The sequence below is a fragment of the Anopheles funestus genome, chromosome 2RL (assembly GCF_943734845.2).
Source record: "Anopheles funestus chromosome 2RL, idAnoFuneDA-416_04, whole genome shotgun sequence".
Classification (NCBI taxonomy): domain Eukaryota; kingdom Metazoa; phylum Arthropoda; class Insecta; order Diptera; family Culicidae; genus Anopheles; species Anopheles funestus.
The window spans coordinates 83,498,348-83,513,432 of NC_064598.1; the positions used below are offsets into that span (position 1 = coordinate 83,498,348).

Sequence of the window (15,085 nt, forward strand, 5' to 3'; positions counted from 1 at the left end):
TTGGTTTCTTTACGCACAATAGTACCTGGTGTAAGTGTGGGTTTAACAGCATCATTTCATTGATAAAGGTTGAAACTGAAAGTGAGAAAGTTGTTCTTATCGCGATCGTTGTCCTGCTGCTGTATACGACTGCTGATCGACATCTCGAGGCCTTTGTATTAAACAAGTAGGTTAAAAGGCGTACAAACAAACAGCGTGACACGAATGATTGGAATAAAACATAGATAAATTGCAAATGTGCAGCAGCATCATCGCATGCAAAATAGAAGATGCATTTTGTTAAAGTGGAATGCGTCGCAAATTGTTCCAACTGGTTAGTTAGTGTGAGTGTGTGCGAGTGTGGTATTGGTGGGCACCCCCCCAAGGGGAGGCGGAAAACCAGTTCGCATGTGGCTTACAAGAGAATAGCGCGTCACGCATAGCTGTCCGCTGACGCAACGTGCTGCCAAGTGTTCGAGGTGTTGTGTCGCTAAAAGGTTTTTAGTATTTTTTTCACTACATGGAACCATATCGATGATCTGGTCATAGTCCAGATACATGACGAGTGTTGTAGTTCTGTAGAATAATTCGACAAAAAGACTTCTGTCATTGTCTAACGTAGACTTCCGTTAGTATGTCCTCAAGTTATGCGATTCCCCAAAAAGTGATCAGGATTCCTACTTTAAAAGTAGGAATGCTTCAAACTCACCTCAAATCTACTGAAAAGTTGGAAACTAGATATTTACAAATGTGTCTGGATGTTTCTCTCAAGTCGTCATTAGTTAGCGTCCTACGTGCGTACGGTCTGTTGTGCTAAATGAGTGAGTTAGCTGGTTGCAGCCGACAACAACCTACTCATTGCGGTGATTGCATTTCGAATACGGCGGCTACAATGTGGGAGGATGTGGAATTAAATGGGGTTGAGATTTGCTGAGTGAAGTTAATTTACAACCAATTTATAAAACGATCAACTCTTGAGTTCGCAAAACGATCAACACGGATGGAGTTCGAAGCGATGCGTTACCTTGTTTATAGTGCTGTTTAGAAGTCTAGACAGTAACTCCAAGATGTACTGTATCTGTAGCTGGTTTAGCAAAATGTTATATTTGTTATTCGCCGCTGTGACTAATGCAATGTGACTCATCATGCAATTCAGCAAACAAGTCAATACATTTTTCTCCCTTCAATACCCTTTGCGCCATATCATGCGCGATTGATTTCTTGCTGTGTTTGAGCTCTGATAAAAAAGTGAAGCTAACAGTGCATCGCGCGTATGTTGTGTTTGTTGATGATGTTGGTAAATTATAGTTGTTGGGCGGTGTCTCGCTGTTATCATGTTACTTTAAGCCACGAAGGCGAAACATGTGAAGGTTACCTCTTGTGTAAACATATAGGTTACATTCGATTCGGCCGTCGTCTGAGCAAAAAGAAGGAAAACGGGCGAGTGATCATAACATATGTACATACTGCATTGATGTTTGCGTTTATGTGTGTTGGCCCCAAGGCATTTAAAGTTGCTGGACGAAAGCTCATTAATGGTTCCTTGTTGTCTGAGAAGCAAATGTAGTGAAGTATGAGAAATTGAATTAATCTTGTTTTACTACAAGAGGCTCGTTATAAAAAAACCAAAACACTTCAATGATAAGAGCAGCGTGTTGTGAAAGTATGTCTATATGTGTGTGTGTTTTGTTTGGCAACATTACATTGATAACGTTTGTTATGGTGTGGATCGAAAAGTTTGAGGCATTTTATTTTCCCAAAATATTTAGATTTGGTTCTAATAAATGTGTGCAATATTTAGCTGTTTTTAAAACTTGTTAGTTATGTGGTATTTAAGCTCGGTTAACGATACAAAGCAAGTAGGAATTGAAAATGTCAATATGTTACCGATCAGGCAACCATTTAACACACTTAACACTCTTGAAGTTTATCGGTCAAGAACATGTCAACACCATGAAAAAAGAATAAAAATCGATAAAACGCATAAAAAAGATGGTGTCTGTATGAATCCATCTTAAGAAAGACTCATTTATCAAAGTGATGTCGTGCCTTATAGAGGGCAAGTAATTTATCTACAGTACAATGACAGATTGACCGACGTGCAAGAACCATATAAACGCGACTATCGGCTTTTTATGATGGAGAAATTTCTCCAACCATTCGTTAGTAAGAATGTGTACTAAAGTTCTAAAGGCAACATTCCCAGGACATCCTTGGGCTGAGCATTATTTAATGCTAGTGTGTGCTTAAACATTGTATAAAATCATCGCTTTCATGACCGAGTCCCGATGCTGACCTTGCCGTGGACCACACTTCAATGCCATTGCGAAAGAAACACGTAATACAATAACATCAACCCCTGGAACACGGAGTTCGAGGCAACTGAACAAATCTTTCACCTTGACACCCACTTGAATCGAACAATCCAACCTCAAGCGTGCAGGACCTCCGTTACGATATTTACGAGCTGCTTGTTGCCCGTGTCCTTCTGGAAAGTATTTTAATGGCCTTTAACCATTAACCGGTAGCCGTAAAGATATCAGTTGACTGCCGTCTGTCGTGTGGCTGCAAAATTTATGCACGAGAGTTTCGCATGCCAAGTGTGGATTGATTTTCTTGTAAATAAATATGAAAATTCCTTGAGGTAGGTCCCCAGTGTGCCGTTTTGTCGCCGTAATCGATTTAATCGAAGGTTTTTCCAAATGTTTTTTAAATGTAGATAGTTTCTTGTTTGTTTATAAAAGCTATGTCGTAATGGTTTATTAGAGATATTTTGCAAAAATAGTTTCTTCAATGTATAACAATCTTTTGAGGAGAAATAGACATGTTCAACAAAAAGATTAATTTTTTTTATTGTACAGGTGGTTTATGATTCAATTTTTTTTCTCTTAATAAATCCCAAAATTTGTCTTTTTTAGGAGTTTTTAGGTGTATTTCTTAACGTATAACGTATAGTAATTACTATATTTACTAATGCATGCTAAACCTCTTCTTCCGCCCTCCAGATACCTCCGGTGAGCTAAATTTCTTAACGCCAATTTCCGGCAAGGACATAACGCGCGAATTCACGGCCGGCATCAAGGAGCGTTGTATGTTACCGGTGATTAACTGTCAGGCCGTCACGAGCGTACTGGATCCGGTAACTGGACACATCAGTACCGTGCTGACGACGACCACAGCCACGAATTCGCAGCAACAGCAGCAGCAGCAACCCCTGCTTGGTGGTGACAGTTCACCAACCGCAGTCACGAACAAGAAACCGAGCTATCTGAACCTGGCCTGCTGCGTCAATGGGTACTCGAACCTGACGACGTACGATTCGAAACTCCGCCAGGACATTAACAAGTCGCGCGAAGTTTCCCCCAGCCGTCCAATCATTGCCACGCTGCACTATAATCGTACCGATTCCGGCACGGGTGGACATCTGCTGACGGCTCCCACACTGAGCTACGTTAGCATGAATAATACCATCAATAATAACAACAATTACAACAGTGGCAGTGGAGTAGGCATCGGTGGTGGTAATCGAATGCTCAAGATGAATGGAGCGGGTGTGGTAAATGGTGCTGGCGGTGGCCGGATGCGAGGAATGAATGGTTCGATCATGTCACCATCCGGCGGTGCCGATATGACTGATAATGCGGCATCGATCGGTTTGTTTAATGGGAATGGTAGTTTCGTGAGTAGCATGCGAACGAAAGTTATTTCCTCGCAGTCACAAATCAGCAGTCACGCGCGGGACGACGCTCAATCGCAGCTGATGACACCGAAGAAGAGCTTTATCCAGCAGCGTGTCGAGAAGCTGTACGGTGCGAGTGAGGTAGTGGTGCTCAACAAACAGAACTACAGTAGCAGCGAACGAAAGTACCTCAATAATATTGCAAACGAAAACAATGGTACGGTCGGTGGAACGCCGGTAAAGATGATTCATCAGTTGATCGGGAATGGTACAACCCGAAACGGTGTAGCAAACGGAACCGTGACGAACGGGGCCACCAATGGGTCGGCATTTGTTTCTGTGGACGAAAACAACAAACAAATTAACGGCGATGGACACGTCGGTGAGGATGCGGATGTTGATTCGCTACCAGTGATGCGACATCTGCGGCCAGAGTTTCGTGCACAGTTGCAAATTTTTTCACCGAAAAAAGTACCGAAATCGTCCCCAAATCGTACGGCGACTACCATTGGCGGTAGTACCACACATACCAACAACACCAATGGCAATGTGACGCATGCGAATGGAAACACTGCGGAAGAGAATGCCAATCTGCTGCACACGGTATCGAAACGATACCCACAATCGAATGGCAATAGTTACATCGATCACTTCGAACAGCTTAGTGTTTCGCGGGAAGAACAAGATCATCGCAAAAATTTAACCGGTGATGGTACGCAACGGACGGTGATGAAAACTGCTCAACTAGCTTCGCATACAACGCGCACCACCACTACCACGACCACCACCTCCACAAACGGAACGGGAATATTGTCGAGCAACGGGCGGCATACTGAGCAGGAGCAGCAGGAAGATGCCCTGAACACAAGCAACCGTCACCATAGTAACGCTATTAGTACACGCTCCGCGGCGGCAAAGCAAACTGACGTGATAGAGCAGCAGCAGCAGCAGCATCACGAAACGTCACAGAGCTACCGTCCGGACAGCATGTCACCGTCATCCGTATCGTCATCGGCGGTGATAGTAGAGGAAGCTAAGCAGCAGCGCTCGCTGGTAGTAGTGGTGTCGTCGACTACCGCGGACGGTAACGGTGTTGGTCGAATGTCGACTTCCGATGGCAGTAGCGCCACCATTGTCACCGTCACCACAACCGTACCTGACGAGCAGAATGCGACAACCGTCGCCACGAGTGTGATCGAAAACGGTGAGCAGAACGGTACCCGGCTAAGCAACCACAGCACCAATAACAACGCTAGTGAAGGGTTAGCACAAGTATCTGCTGCAGTGTGTGCGACGGCGGAAAACGGTGCTGTTAATAAATCTGGCAGTGGTGAAATTGTAAATTGTGATAGTAACAACCAGCTGGTGACAGCGGACAGTATGCGCACGGTGAACGGTAACAGCACGACGTTGATGGATAGTGCGGCCGTCATTAAGCTGCCAATGCCGATGGCCGGTCTCGAAGATGCGGAAGAGGATATCCCAACAAGTAGCAGCAAACCAGCATCAACATCTTTCATCGAAGCAACGTCAAATGGCACGAACGGCAACACCGTTCTTGACGGCAACCATTTCCTGCGGATCTTAAAAACCGAGCAAAAGCGGCTTAGAACAATGGCTGACGTTGTTGAGGGAGAAATTAATCAGTTGAAGGTACGCATAGTGGACGGTGTGTTTGTGTGTATGCTGCATGTAGGTGACGTTGAGATGCATACGGAGGTGATAACTGATAACAATTATTTCACACCATAATGCAACAAATCCGCTTCTCAGCTGGTTTCTTCAATCTCATTCCCTATCTGTCATCCGTACCGCGCATCTCAATCCGTTTGCTTAGGCGGCTTGTATTTTGTCAATTGTCGCTCGCCCCCCCCATTCAGCGTACCTTGTGATTTGGCAGCTGATAGTTTTGTTTTAATTTTAGGCTGACGGTGTTGTGCTAGGAGAGGACATAAACGGATACATCCTTGCTGCCGTTGGTAAGGCGCGCCTACTATGCTCGCAGAAAATGAAACAATTTGAAGGTAAGCATTATGTGATGATTACACAGATGGAAGAGACTGGGTTGTTTTGTGTGCTTTTTATCATATCTTTAGTTTGTACTTTTCGATGAATAAAGCCCTCAGCTTAATTAGATTTAGATTCTTCTTACGTATTACATGCCTAGAAATGGGTGTACAATTTTTTTTATAGTGATTTTTATAGATAAAAAGCGATAAGAAATATTACGTGAAATTATTGTAATATACGCGTTGTATCGCACATGACGTTGCAATTGATAAGATAGACCAGAACACTGGAAGTTCGGAAATATCAGGCGACCTAACTAACAATAAATTTTAATTTTTTCAAATAGTTAAAATAAACATAGATAAAAAGATAAAAATAATTTATCTTATTAGACAACGATATATTCGATATTTCACACACGCGTATTTCTTGAAAAAAATATTGTCATAGAAGAAGAACAAACCACGAAAAAGGAAGCAAAAACAAAACATTCCATTCGTTCCGTAAATAGTTGGTAATGAAAGGCCGGTGGTCACCACCATCAACACAAAGTTGCGCCTGTTGATTGCTTGTCTCGAATCTACAATCATTTCCTTCTTATATTTTTCTTCCCTGTTCGTGACCATTTTTATTTAACGCTTTGCTTTTTCGCATTCATTATTGCTACCGAAGGTGGTTGGAATGTGTTTTTGTTTCATTTAACATGAAGTTGATAGGAGCAACGTGAATCTGCGTACACGATCGTTTATCAAGCCAATAAGAAACCAATCGATCTATTTGTTACCTTATAATAAAACCTAATTTCTTATGTTTCCGCTTATTATCGTACGTTTAGATTTGTGTTACACGAATCTGAACCAATCGCCGGACGAAAAGTTCCAAACGACTGGTGAAGATTTACGAGGATTCTGGGACATGGTGATGCTGCAGGTAAACAACGTTGATGCCAGCTTTGACGAAATTGATTCGTTCCGGAAAAATAGCTGGCGGGTAAGTAGAATGCGAAAGTACCGGTGCAACCGAAATTGGAATGCTTCGCGACTGAGTAATTGGAACCCGTAAGAGGGGGGAGAGAGAGAGAAGCAGCTTTGATTCATTTCCGTTTTTCTTCCTCCATTCTGTTGTTCATTGTAGAAACCGATTCCAAAGAGTCCGCCTCCGGCACAAGCTCGCAATGGCACAGCACCCCGTACCAAGCTGGTGAAGCGTCCGTACAAAACGCAGACAACCGCATCGAACGGTGGTTCCACCGTGACAGACGGCAGCAACGGTGTCGAAGCGAAAAAGGCGTCCGCCGCGCTGGCGGCTGCCAAACGTGAAGCTCAGCGGAAGCAGCTAATGGAAATGAAGCGCAAGCAGAAGCTGGCCAACAGCCAACAGCAGACGGCGGTAGAAATATTTGCTCCATCGAATGAAGTGCCGTCCGCACAAAACGGTGATGACAACGCGAGCTGCACCGGCGCCTCTACGGTACTGACCGCATCACCACTGGTCGATACGAGTTGATCTCGTGCATCGCGACGATTGCTTTAAGCTCTTTTCCATCACTCACATCTGAGTAAAGGATTTCATTCGGGATTGGAAAAGAAACCTCCGTATGGGAAAGGCAGGCAGCAAGAAGCAGCGGCCAAATATGAAGCGAGAGATGGAAAAAGATCACCTCACGTGAACAAAATTGACCAGATAGAGGGACAAGTTTGTTTGTACATCTACTACACACAGGACTGAATTTATGTTTGACATTTTTCGTTAAGTTTCACGCTACGAACTATAATTTCTGCGACAGTTCACCACTAAAACGCGCCCGACCATAAATTAATCATCGATCATCCCATCATCGTCACCATGATTTTATCTCGCACGGGCTGGTTCTCGAAACGTTAGCTGGAAAATTCTATCCTCCACGTGTGTAAACACTGGGAAGGTTGTTGAGCATTTTCATTTCCACTAAGAGGGAAGGGGCTTAGTGCTTTAGCCCAAGCAAACTAAAACAGTAACTGAACCAAGACAGAACTATAGCGAGCGAGAACGTACACAAATTGTGATTGTTTTAGACATTTTTTTTTATGGTCGAATATTATAACTATATTATTACTCTTGTTATTGTAAGTACTATTTTTACCTGTAAAATGACACGAATTGATTTTATTAAACGTTCGAATGAATTCACCAACACACAAGATAATGTATTTGGGTACACAAGACGAAATGGTTTAGAAGCGGTGCGAAATGTTAAGATAAGCAGAGGGACAATTCAAACATCAAAATACCGATTTATAAAGAAGGTAAGGTTGAAGTGAGCGATAATAAATTAAGCGCAGCAAAGCAGGACAAAGAATTGTTTTTGTGGTTACAAACTTAGAGTAGAAAAACAAAAACATTCTCAAAGACAAGCTTCATGTATACATAAAAAGCTGCTGTAAAAGTTTATGGGTGTACATTATCATCTGGCTCACTATCTTCTGTCGTACGCACGTGTTAACTATTATTTGTTTATAGCGAACCTCCCCGAACTATTAACTGAGGGACTCACTTTATACTACATTGTACATGAATGAAACAAGTGGGGGAAAAAACTAACAAAACAAATCGAATCGTAAGATGAGAAGAATCTCTATTTATTAACAAACGATAATCGAAAATCATTTATCTATTGCTAATAACTATTAATATAACTACTATTGCTACTATTTAGGCATGTTTGTTGCTTGCTTCCTGTTACAACGAGATGAACAATCTCTGTCCTCTTGAGTTGCTTTTTATATTTGCCGTCGAATGCGTCGAATGTCATCGTATTGAAGTGCTATACAAAGGTGTAGGTTTTGATCCTCCGCTGCTGAATAGAGATTATACTTTACTGCTTATTGTGCACACTTTCTCACGAGCTTAAAATGCCTTTTTGTTTGCGAACCCAGCTGCCAATCATTTTACAGTAGTGATACCATCGTTCTATGAGATTGTTGCTTAATATTGCTTATCGCACAGATAGTGCTTACACTACAGTACGAATGCTGTCGTTTATGTGTTTTTCTTTCCTTTCTCGATCGCTTTCACGATTATTTTTTTTAAAAGTGGAAAGCATTATTAAATTTTGATATGCAATTCGTGATAGCAGTTAGAGAGGACGGAAAAATGTATGTTACATTTTTCGCAACAATCGTATCATTGTCTGCAGAACAAAGACGAAACGAAACAGAAACAAAATCGAATACATACACCCAAAAAAACACAAACAGCGTTAACAAAAATTAATCCACTGAGCGAGTGCCTTATCGATATCGTTCTTGAAACAGAAAATGAAAGGAGCATTGTTGCGCGCGGTATGAGTACAAAAAAATAAAGTATGTTTTTTTCCGTTCGTTTCTCATTCGAAACTTTTGCGGTTTTGCATTGATGGTATTATTTACTTCTGTAATCGTGATCAGATTTCTGATCAGTTGTATGTTCTCTTATTTCACACATTAACATTTGATACGCAACCAATCGCTCCACGGGCGTTAAGTAGAGAAACTGCATAGAGCAAAAAGAAACGCATTACAAGTAAACGAATCTTTGTTGATGTGGCTCAAACGGCGCCAACTCTAGCCGCAAGTAAGGAAAGAAGAAGCAACACAAAAGTCATTACAATTATACAAATACAGTGCACTCTATATGTTATCATCCCAATCTGGGCGGTTCCGGTACCCCGGGGGTGAGAATTTATGTTGTAAATCTACTATAAAAAGGCCAGGATCGTGTGGTGTTGAAGGAAAATTATGACGACAAACGAGAGAATACAATGTTCGCTATATAAGCGATCCAAAAAAAAACAGCGAAAACGACGATTGTTAGCGTAGCGAAAGCGCTTTTCTGCGTTTATTTTTCGATTTAAGCAGTTTTTTGCACATTTTACAGCAATTTGTGCTGAATTACGGCGTTGTAGTCAAAATGTAAGACAAAACCTATTGTATGTAAGCAAACAACAAAAACCACAAACAAACTGATAAGAAAAAAACATTCAATGGTAGGATGGTAAAATGAATCAAAACACTAAAAACACGATAATGCAAGAAGTGTTAATCAGTGTTGCAAAAGAAGTTGGAAAAAGGGAGGAGAGAAAAGAGTAAGAAAACAAAACAATACAATACCACCAATATTAAACACATATTAAATCAATAAATACACACGAAAATACACACACAGACAGAAACGCCCGAGCGGCAACACATTTCAAGTACACATTTTTAATGTAATAAACACACACACACTCCACTCTGTGGGTGTGGATGGCGCGCGCGCGTAGGATTTAGGGATTGCAGAATTGAAAAGCCTGCAGCTTTCTAGCTGATGCTTTCATCATGCAAATGGTGCTGTTTGCGGCGCGCTCACAACGGGAACGAACGCGGGGTGAAATCTATTTAACGGTGAAGTATATAAACGGTTCCTTCTTGCTTATGTGTAGATGTCAGCAAAATATGGCGTCCGAAAGCGTCGAAAAGCAAACACTCGAATTGATTGAAATAAATCGTTCAGCAAAAGATTCTTTCCATTTCTTTCTCTTTGCTCCTTTGTTGCTGTTGTTTGTATGAAAGAAGAGCTTTTATTTTAACAGTTTTAAACGCTTCCTTTTTCTACGTTACATCCTAAATCTCGTTGTATTACATTTAACGGTTACTGGTTGACTTGCTTTTAAAAACTAGCACAGCGACATACATGTGGAATGTTTAAAGATCACTTCTCACGGACGGCTGAGGCTGTGTAATCACAATTGTATACGTACGGGGAGGGCGATCGCTAGCGTCGTCACTCAAAAGTGCATCTTCTCGATCTGTACCGTACTGTGCTTGATGCGAAAGTCGTTCCGCGCAATGTGGTCTGCCGAGGCAAGAATTTCCGAAGCGTTCGCCAACGGATCTGGTGTGAAAGAAGCGATCAGGTGTTGTGTGAGGATGAAATGCGCAAAGAGGCAGACTAATCTTACCGATCATGAGATGCACCGTCATTACGTTCCAGCCGGTTGAAACGCTCCACACACGCAGATCGTGCACCGTTTTAACACCTTCAATGTACGACAGCTCTGACGAGAGTCGTTCCAGCGAGATATCGAGCGGTACGGCATCCACAAGTATGCGCATCGAATCGCGGAAGATCCGTACCGTCGTTACCAGCACGATCAGGGAAAACACGAACGTACAGATTGGGTCGAACACTTTCAAGTGGGGCTGTGTGGTGAGATAAAAAAAAACCGGTAAGTACCAAATACCCGCTGAACTAGTTGATGGCCATTCTTACCGCAAATTTAATAACTATTGCAGCTACCAACACACCGATGCTTTGGATGAAGTCACCGATCACATGAATAATGGCGGCACGGACATTCAGATTGCTGCTATCATCTTGGCTCGTTTCGCTACACTGATGCTCGTGGGAATGAGCATGATGCTCCGAGGAGGAATGTTCCGTTCGTTCACTGTGCGCTTCATCTTCGCTATGTCCACGGGTGGACGATTCCGGATCGGTGCTGATGCGAGAATACGCCAGCTTGCTCGAACTTATAAGATCCGGTGAGGCATCAATGCTCATCCGATGGCGCAAGCTTTCCTTGTGTAGCTTTAACCGTGCGTTGTTGAGTATTGTGTCCAGGTTCGGTCGCTGGCTATGATCGCTCGTCAGGGCGAACGAATTGTGCCGACTGTTGTGATGGGAAGACAGTGGACTAGCCGTCTGTGGACTGGGTGGAAAGTTGGGAATGATGAGCTGCTCCAACTTATCGCACTTTTTCTCATCGCAGGACTGTGTGCGTAGCATTCGCGGTAAAGGCGAGCAAGAGCGTGACAGTGACAGTCGGGGTATTGTGAGTTGAGGAGTTTTCGAACGCGGTCGAGAAATGTGACTGTGTCCGTGTGAATGGCCATGCGCATGACCGTGCCCGTGACTGTGGCCATGTCCATGGCTGTGTCCGTGCGCAACAACGCTGCACGATCCATGCAGAATAAAAGCCGTCCTGATGGGTGGTAAAGACACGAATCTTATGAATAGATCTTGCTGAAGGTGAAGAAGTATTGCTACTTACGCGATATTCATTACAACGCCCAATATTGCCACAATGATCATTGTGTCAGCATCAATCTCGTAGTCACCTTCAATCAATCGATTTGCGGACATCACCACAAGCACGGCCGTCAGTGCCCAGATACCGAAGATGGACAGTAATGCACCGAGCACCTCCACACGTCGATAGCCAAAAGACATCCGTGCATCCGCCGGTCGGTTCGAGATCCAGATCGAGATGATCGCTATTACGAAGCTAATGCAATCCGAAAGCAGATGGGCAGCATCCGTCATTATCGCTAAGCTACCGGACAGGTAACCACCGACAAACTCGGCCGTCTAAACGAAATCCAGAAATAATAATAATCGTGCTGAATCGTTCCCCTTAGTGGGCAATCCCATCGTATCACTTACCATAAACGCCACCGTAAACAGTGTGGCCCACATAAGCTTTCGCTTCTCTGCCTTGCCATAAGATTCGGTGGACGATTTAGACGACGCAGGTGTGAACAGGCAGGCAGGATTGGAAAGCTGCAAAAGAATGGATGAGTAATCATCATTGAGATCAGTTTGCTTTAACTTCCTCGCGCCTGGTGACGCGCATTTCTCCCCCGGATGAATTCCCCTTGCACTGAAATTGCTACAGTTTTGCGATCAAATTAATTGTCAAACATTGGATATAGTGCTTTCCACAACATCCGGAGAAGGATACGCTAATTTATCGGCTAATACTATCAACGGAACAATGGTTTGTTGGAACTCGATCTCGTTGATGTGATACAATTACTTGCGATCGTCACTCGGATGTTGATGGTCAATTAGCACTGGATTAAACCTCGAGACACACCGGTTCAGACGCGTGACTTCGGTGTGAGATATTATTGACAATTCTAAATTGGTACCATTCGGCTTGTTTTTCTCCAATTTCTGGATGCAGCCAGATATTCGGAGACAGAGCGTCATTTATTAGGTGATGGTCAAGACTGATTGCTGACCGTGGCTTTATTTTTTTTTTGGGGTTAGTTTGTAACAACCGAACCATCTTTTAGACGCTTACGTTCGATCGTATCCATTAGCTATATCGATCACCAACATGTGTAAATTAATTTCCATGGACATTTGGTACTTTTGCGCTTCGTTTTTGCGTTCGTTAATGGTGATAAACCAGGAGAAAGATTTGTGCGAACTGTTACCAACGGCGGAGATTCGTGTGATTGTATCCGTATAGCTTACTCTGTTCGACATTGGTGATAATTTTGGCACTTTTTCTGCACCAAACCGTGTGTGAGGTCGCTGTGGCAAGTGACGTCTATGAGGCTCCTTGATTTTTTTTTTGCTATCTTCGAGGGAATTCTATCTTCTGTTTACCAATTTGCCAACAAGGGCGTCACAGGGTTGTATTTCAAAATGTCGGAATCTCGGAACAACGGGCGTGTCTTGCATTTTTGGATCTTTCAAGTTATAAGGGATGCAAGTAGTAAACGTGTAGATTAACAGCTTACGTGGAACGCTCGACAAGTTTTTAGTCGAGAAACAGCAATTAAATTGAAGTACAAAACGGCTTACATATAGGAGATCGACATATTCTCTTATCTTGATAGGAAAGACACCAACAAGCGGATTTTGCGGTTTCAAGTCTTAAACACCCGTTGAGTAGAGTTGATATTTTTAGTGCGTTAATGTGGTGAGCACATGAATCCACAAAAACAAAAAGTCGTTGTTACAACTTAACTAGGTCTAAATAATTGTCTAACTACCTGCACATGGCCAGAATCACCACAATGGAACGCACATGGTAACGCTTCAAAATAGAAACACTAAACAAAGGGGTAACACACGCTGAAAAAGGGGTAATTCCACACACTCGCCACAATCGCCTTTTATGAAAATTCCTACACGCTTTCCCGCCCTCCCCCTTTCTCGATTCCTCACCCCCCGCCCGCGAAAAGGGCTCCCCCAAAAATAGTCGTCAGTGTACATAATAGTGACATTTTGGAATGATCGTTCATTATTGTGGTTTCGTTTTGTTAGCCCCATTCCAAACAACCTCTCGTACGAACGATGGAAGTAGGGTTAAGATACGTAAACAAATACGCTAAAACGGTTTACGATTGTGGCGAGATGGGGCAGTTCATTGTTTTTAAGCACCCCCAATACATAGGGCACTATCAGTTTGCTTATCACTTGCCAATCGAACAGTGCTGTGGGTACACATGGATTGGATTGGGGGACTATCTTCACATTTTACACAATGTACGATGGCACGTTATGATCGTTCAGACATTTTAACCGCAACACGATTAGATAGTGCTGCTCCCCGGTATGCTCCTCCACCATCATGTTGTTGCTTACGTTTGTGATGCTTTGCAGCAGATGCTGCCGGCTGGTATACTGCTGCAGCTCGAGATCTGTCATATCGTGATCATCATCTTCCGGTTCCGAGTGTATGCTCACTTCAATGTAGCTGGTCATCGTCAAACGGTGAACGCGAAAATTGGTGACGATATATTGGAGAAGATAAGACGAGCTGTGGGAGATACTTTTTTCCCTCCCGTTTTGGAAGTTATCCAGATACACCGGAACACCGAAATGACCTTCACGATCAACGGTTGCACATGATCACTGCGTGGAATCTGATATCACACGTGTTAATTTTTCCCACCCTCGGCTTGGTTTTGATTTTTGAAGAACTTAAACAGTTGAGTGTGCTTTTGGCCACGGCCGCTTATTCTGCCGATCTGTTGCAACTGTTCACTTGCACTTGTTTCACACGCATGGCGCAAATCACTGGCACGAACCACACTCAGCTGACTGCGGAACGACAATAACGGGTGCGTTGGGTTCTGATATAATTTTTATATTCCACAACCATCGTGTCGCTCCAATCGTGTGGCCGTGGTACGTCGTGTTTGTGGTTTTTTTTTTGCTGCCGAAAGACTTTAGGGCCATCGACTGGGGGCGGGGGGGAGTGAATGTGCCCCCGTAGCTTCGTATCAGAGACTGGTGGCGCGGTTAGGGCGAATGTGATAACAGTTTCTACCAACATGTGTATTTGTATCGCCCTGTTAGTCACACCTTCAGCTCCGGGTTACAATATTCCATTCCCCATCTCTGTCGGTTTGCTGTGCCGGAATCAGTTGGTTGGACGGTGGCCGGCTGTTTGAACGCCGCTCGATGCGGAGATCACTTTTTGGCGGTTCAGTTCAAACTTTTGCGCACGCTTTGTTGGCGTTCGTTTTTAGAACAATGTATTAAATCAATATCGGAGTGCACACGGGTTTCGGGTTGGATGTGAGGTATTGCGTCTGCCGATCCATCAGCAGGACGATCGGAGCGGAAAGTTGATGACGTATTGTGCACAAACAGCCAACGCTCACGAACTCACGG

General features: G+C 43.4%; 2 protein-coding genes across 3 annotated transcripts in view; one reads left to right on the forward strand and one right to left on the reverse strand.

The window, feature by feature from the left end:
- LOC125764461 (uncharacterized protein DDB_G0283357-like) overlaps window positions 1–10,188 on the forward strand; it is a 35,449-nt gene extending 25,261 nt beyond the window's left edge. For both annotated transcript variants that reach the window (XM_049428739.1, XM_049428740.1), the window contains exons 3-6: window positions 2,985–5,311; window positions 5,583–5,682; window positions 6,504–6,658; window positions 6,803–10,188. In XM_049428739.1, the coding sequence (XP_049284696.1) occupies window positions 2,985–5,311; window positions 5,583–5,682; window positions 6,504–6,658; window positions 6,803–7,174 (2,954 nt within the window). In that variant the 3' untranslated portion in view covers window positions 7,175–10,188. The remainder of the gene's footprint in view (window positions 1–2,984; window positions 5,312–5,582; window positions 5,683–6,503; window positions 6,659–6,802) is intronic.
- A 32-nt stretch (window positions 10,189–10,220) lies between these two features.
- Window positions 10,221–14,539, reverse strand: LOC125764495 (zinc transporter 2-like). Its single transcript, XM_049428823.1, has 6 exons — window positions 14,051–14,539; window positions 12,113–12,229; window positions 11,721–12,037; window positions 10,940–11,651; window positions 10,629–10,869; window positions 10,221–10,561 (listed from the first exon to the last, which is right to left on the reverse strand). The coding sequence occupies exons 1-6, from the start codon at window positions 14,168–14,170 to the stop codon at window positions 10,455–10,457; spliced, it is 1,614 nt and encodes a 537-aa protein (XP_049284780.1). The 5' UTR covers window positions 14,171–14,539; the 3' UTR covers window positions 10,221–10,454.
- Between the last annotated feature and the right edge of the window lie 546 nt (window positions 14,540–15,085).

Excerpts from the sequence above, each read along its gene's own strand:
- LOC125764495 (XM_049428823.1), bottom strand. The coding sequence starts at position 14,170 with ATGACCAGCTACATTGAAGTGAGCATACACTCGGAACCGGAAGATGAT. Across the intron at positions 12,038-12,112 it reads TGTTTACGGTGGCGTTTATG|ACGGCCGAGTTTGTCGGTGG; the intron begins GTAAGTGATACG and ends GATTTCGTTTAG. Across the intron at positions 10,870-10,939 it reads CAATAGTTATTAAATTTGCG|CCCCACTTGAAAGTGTTCGA; the intron begins GTAAGAATGGCC and ends CTCACCACACAG.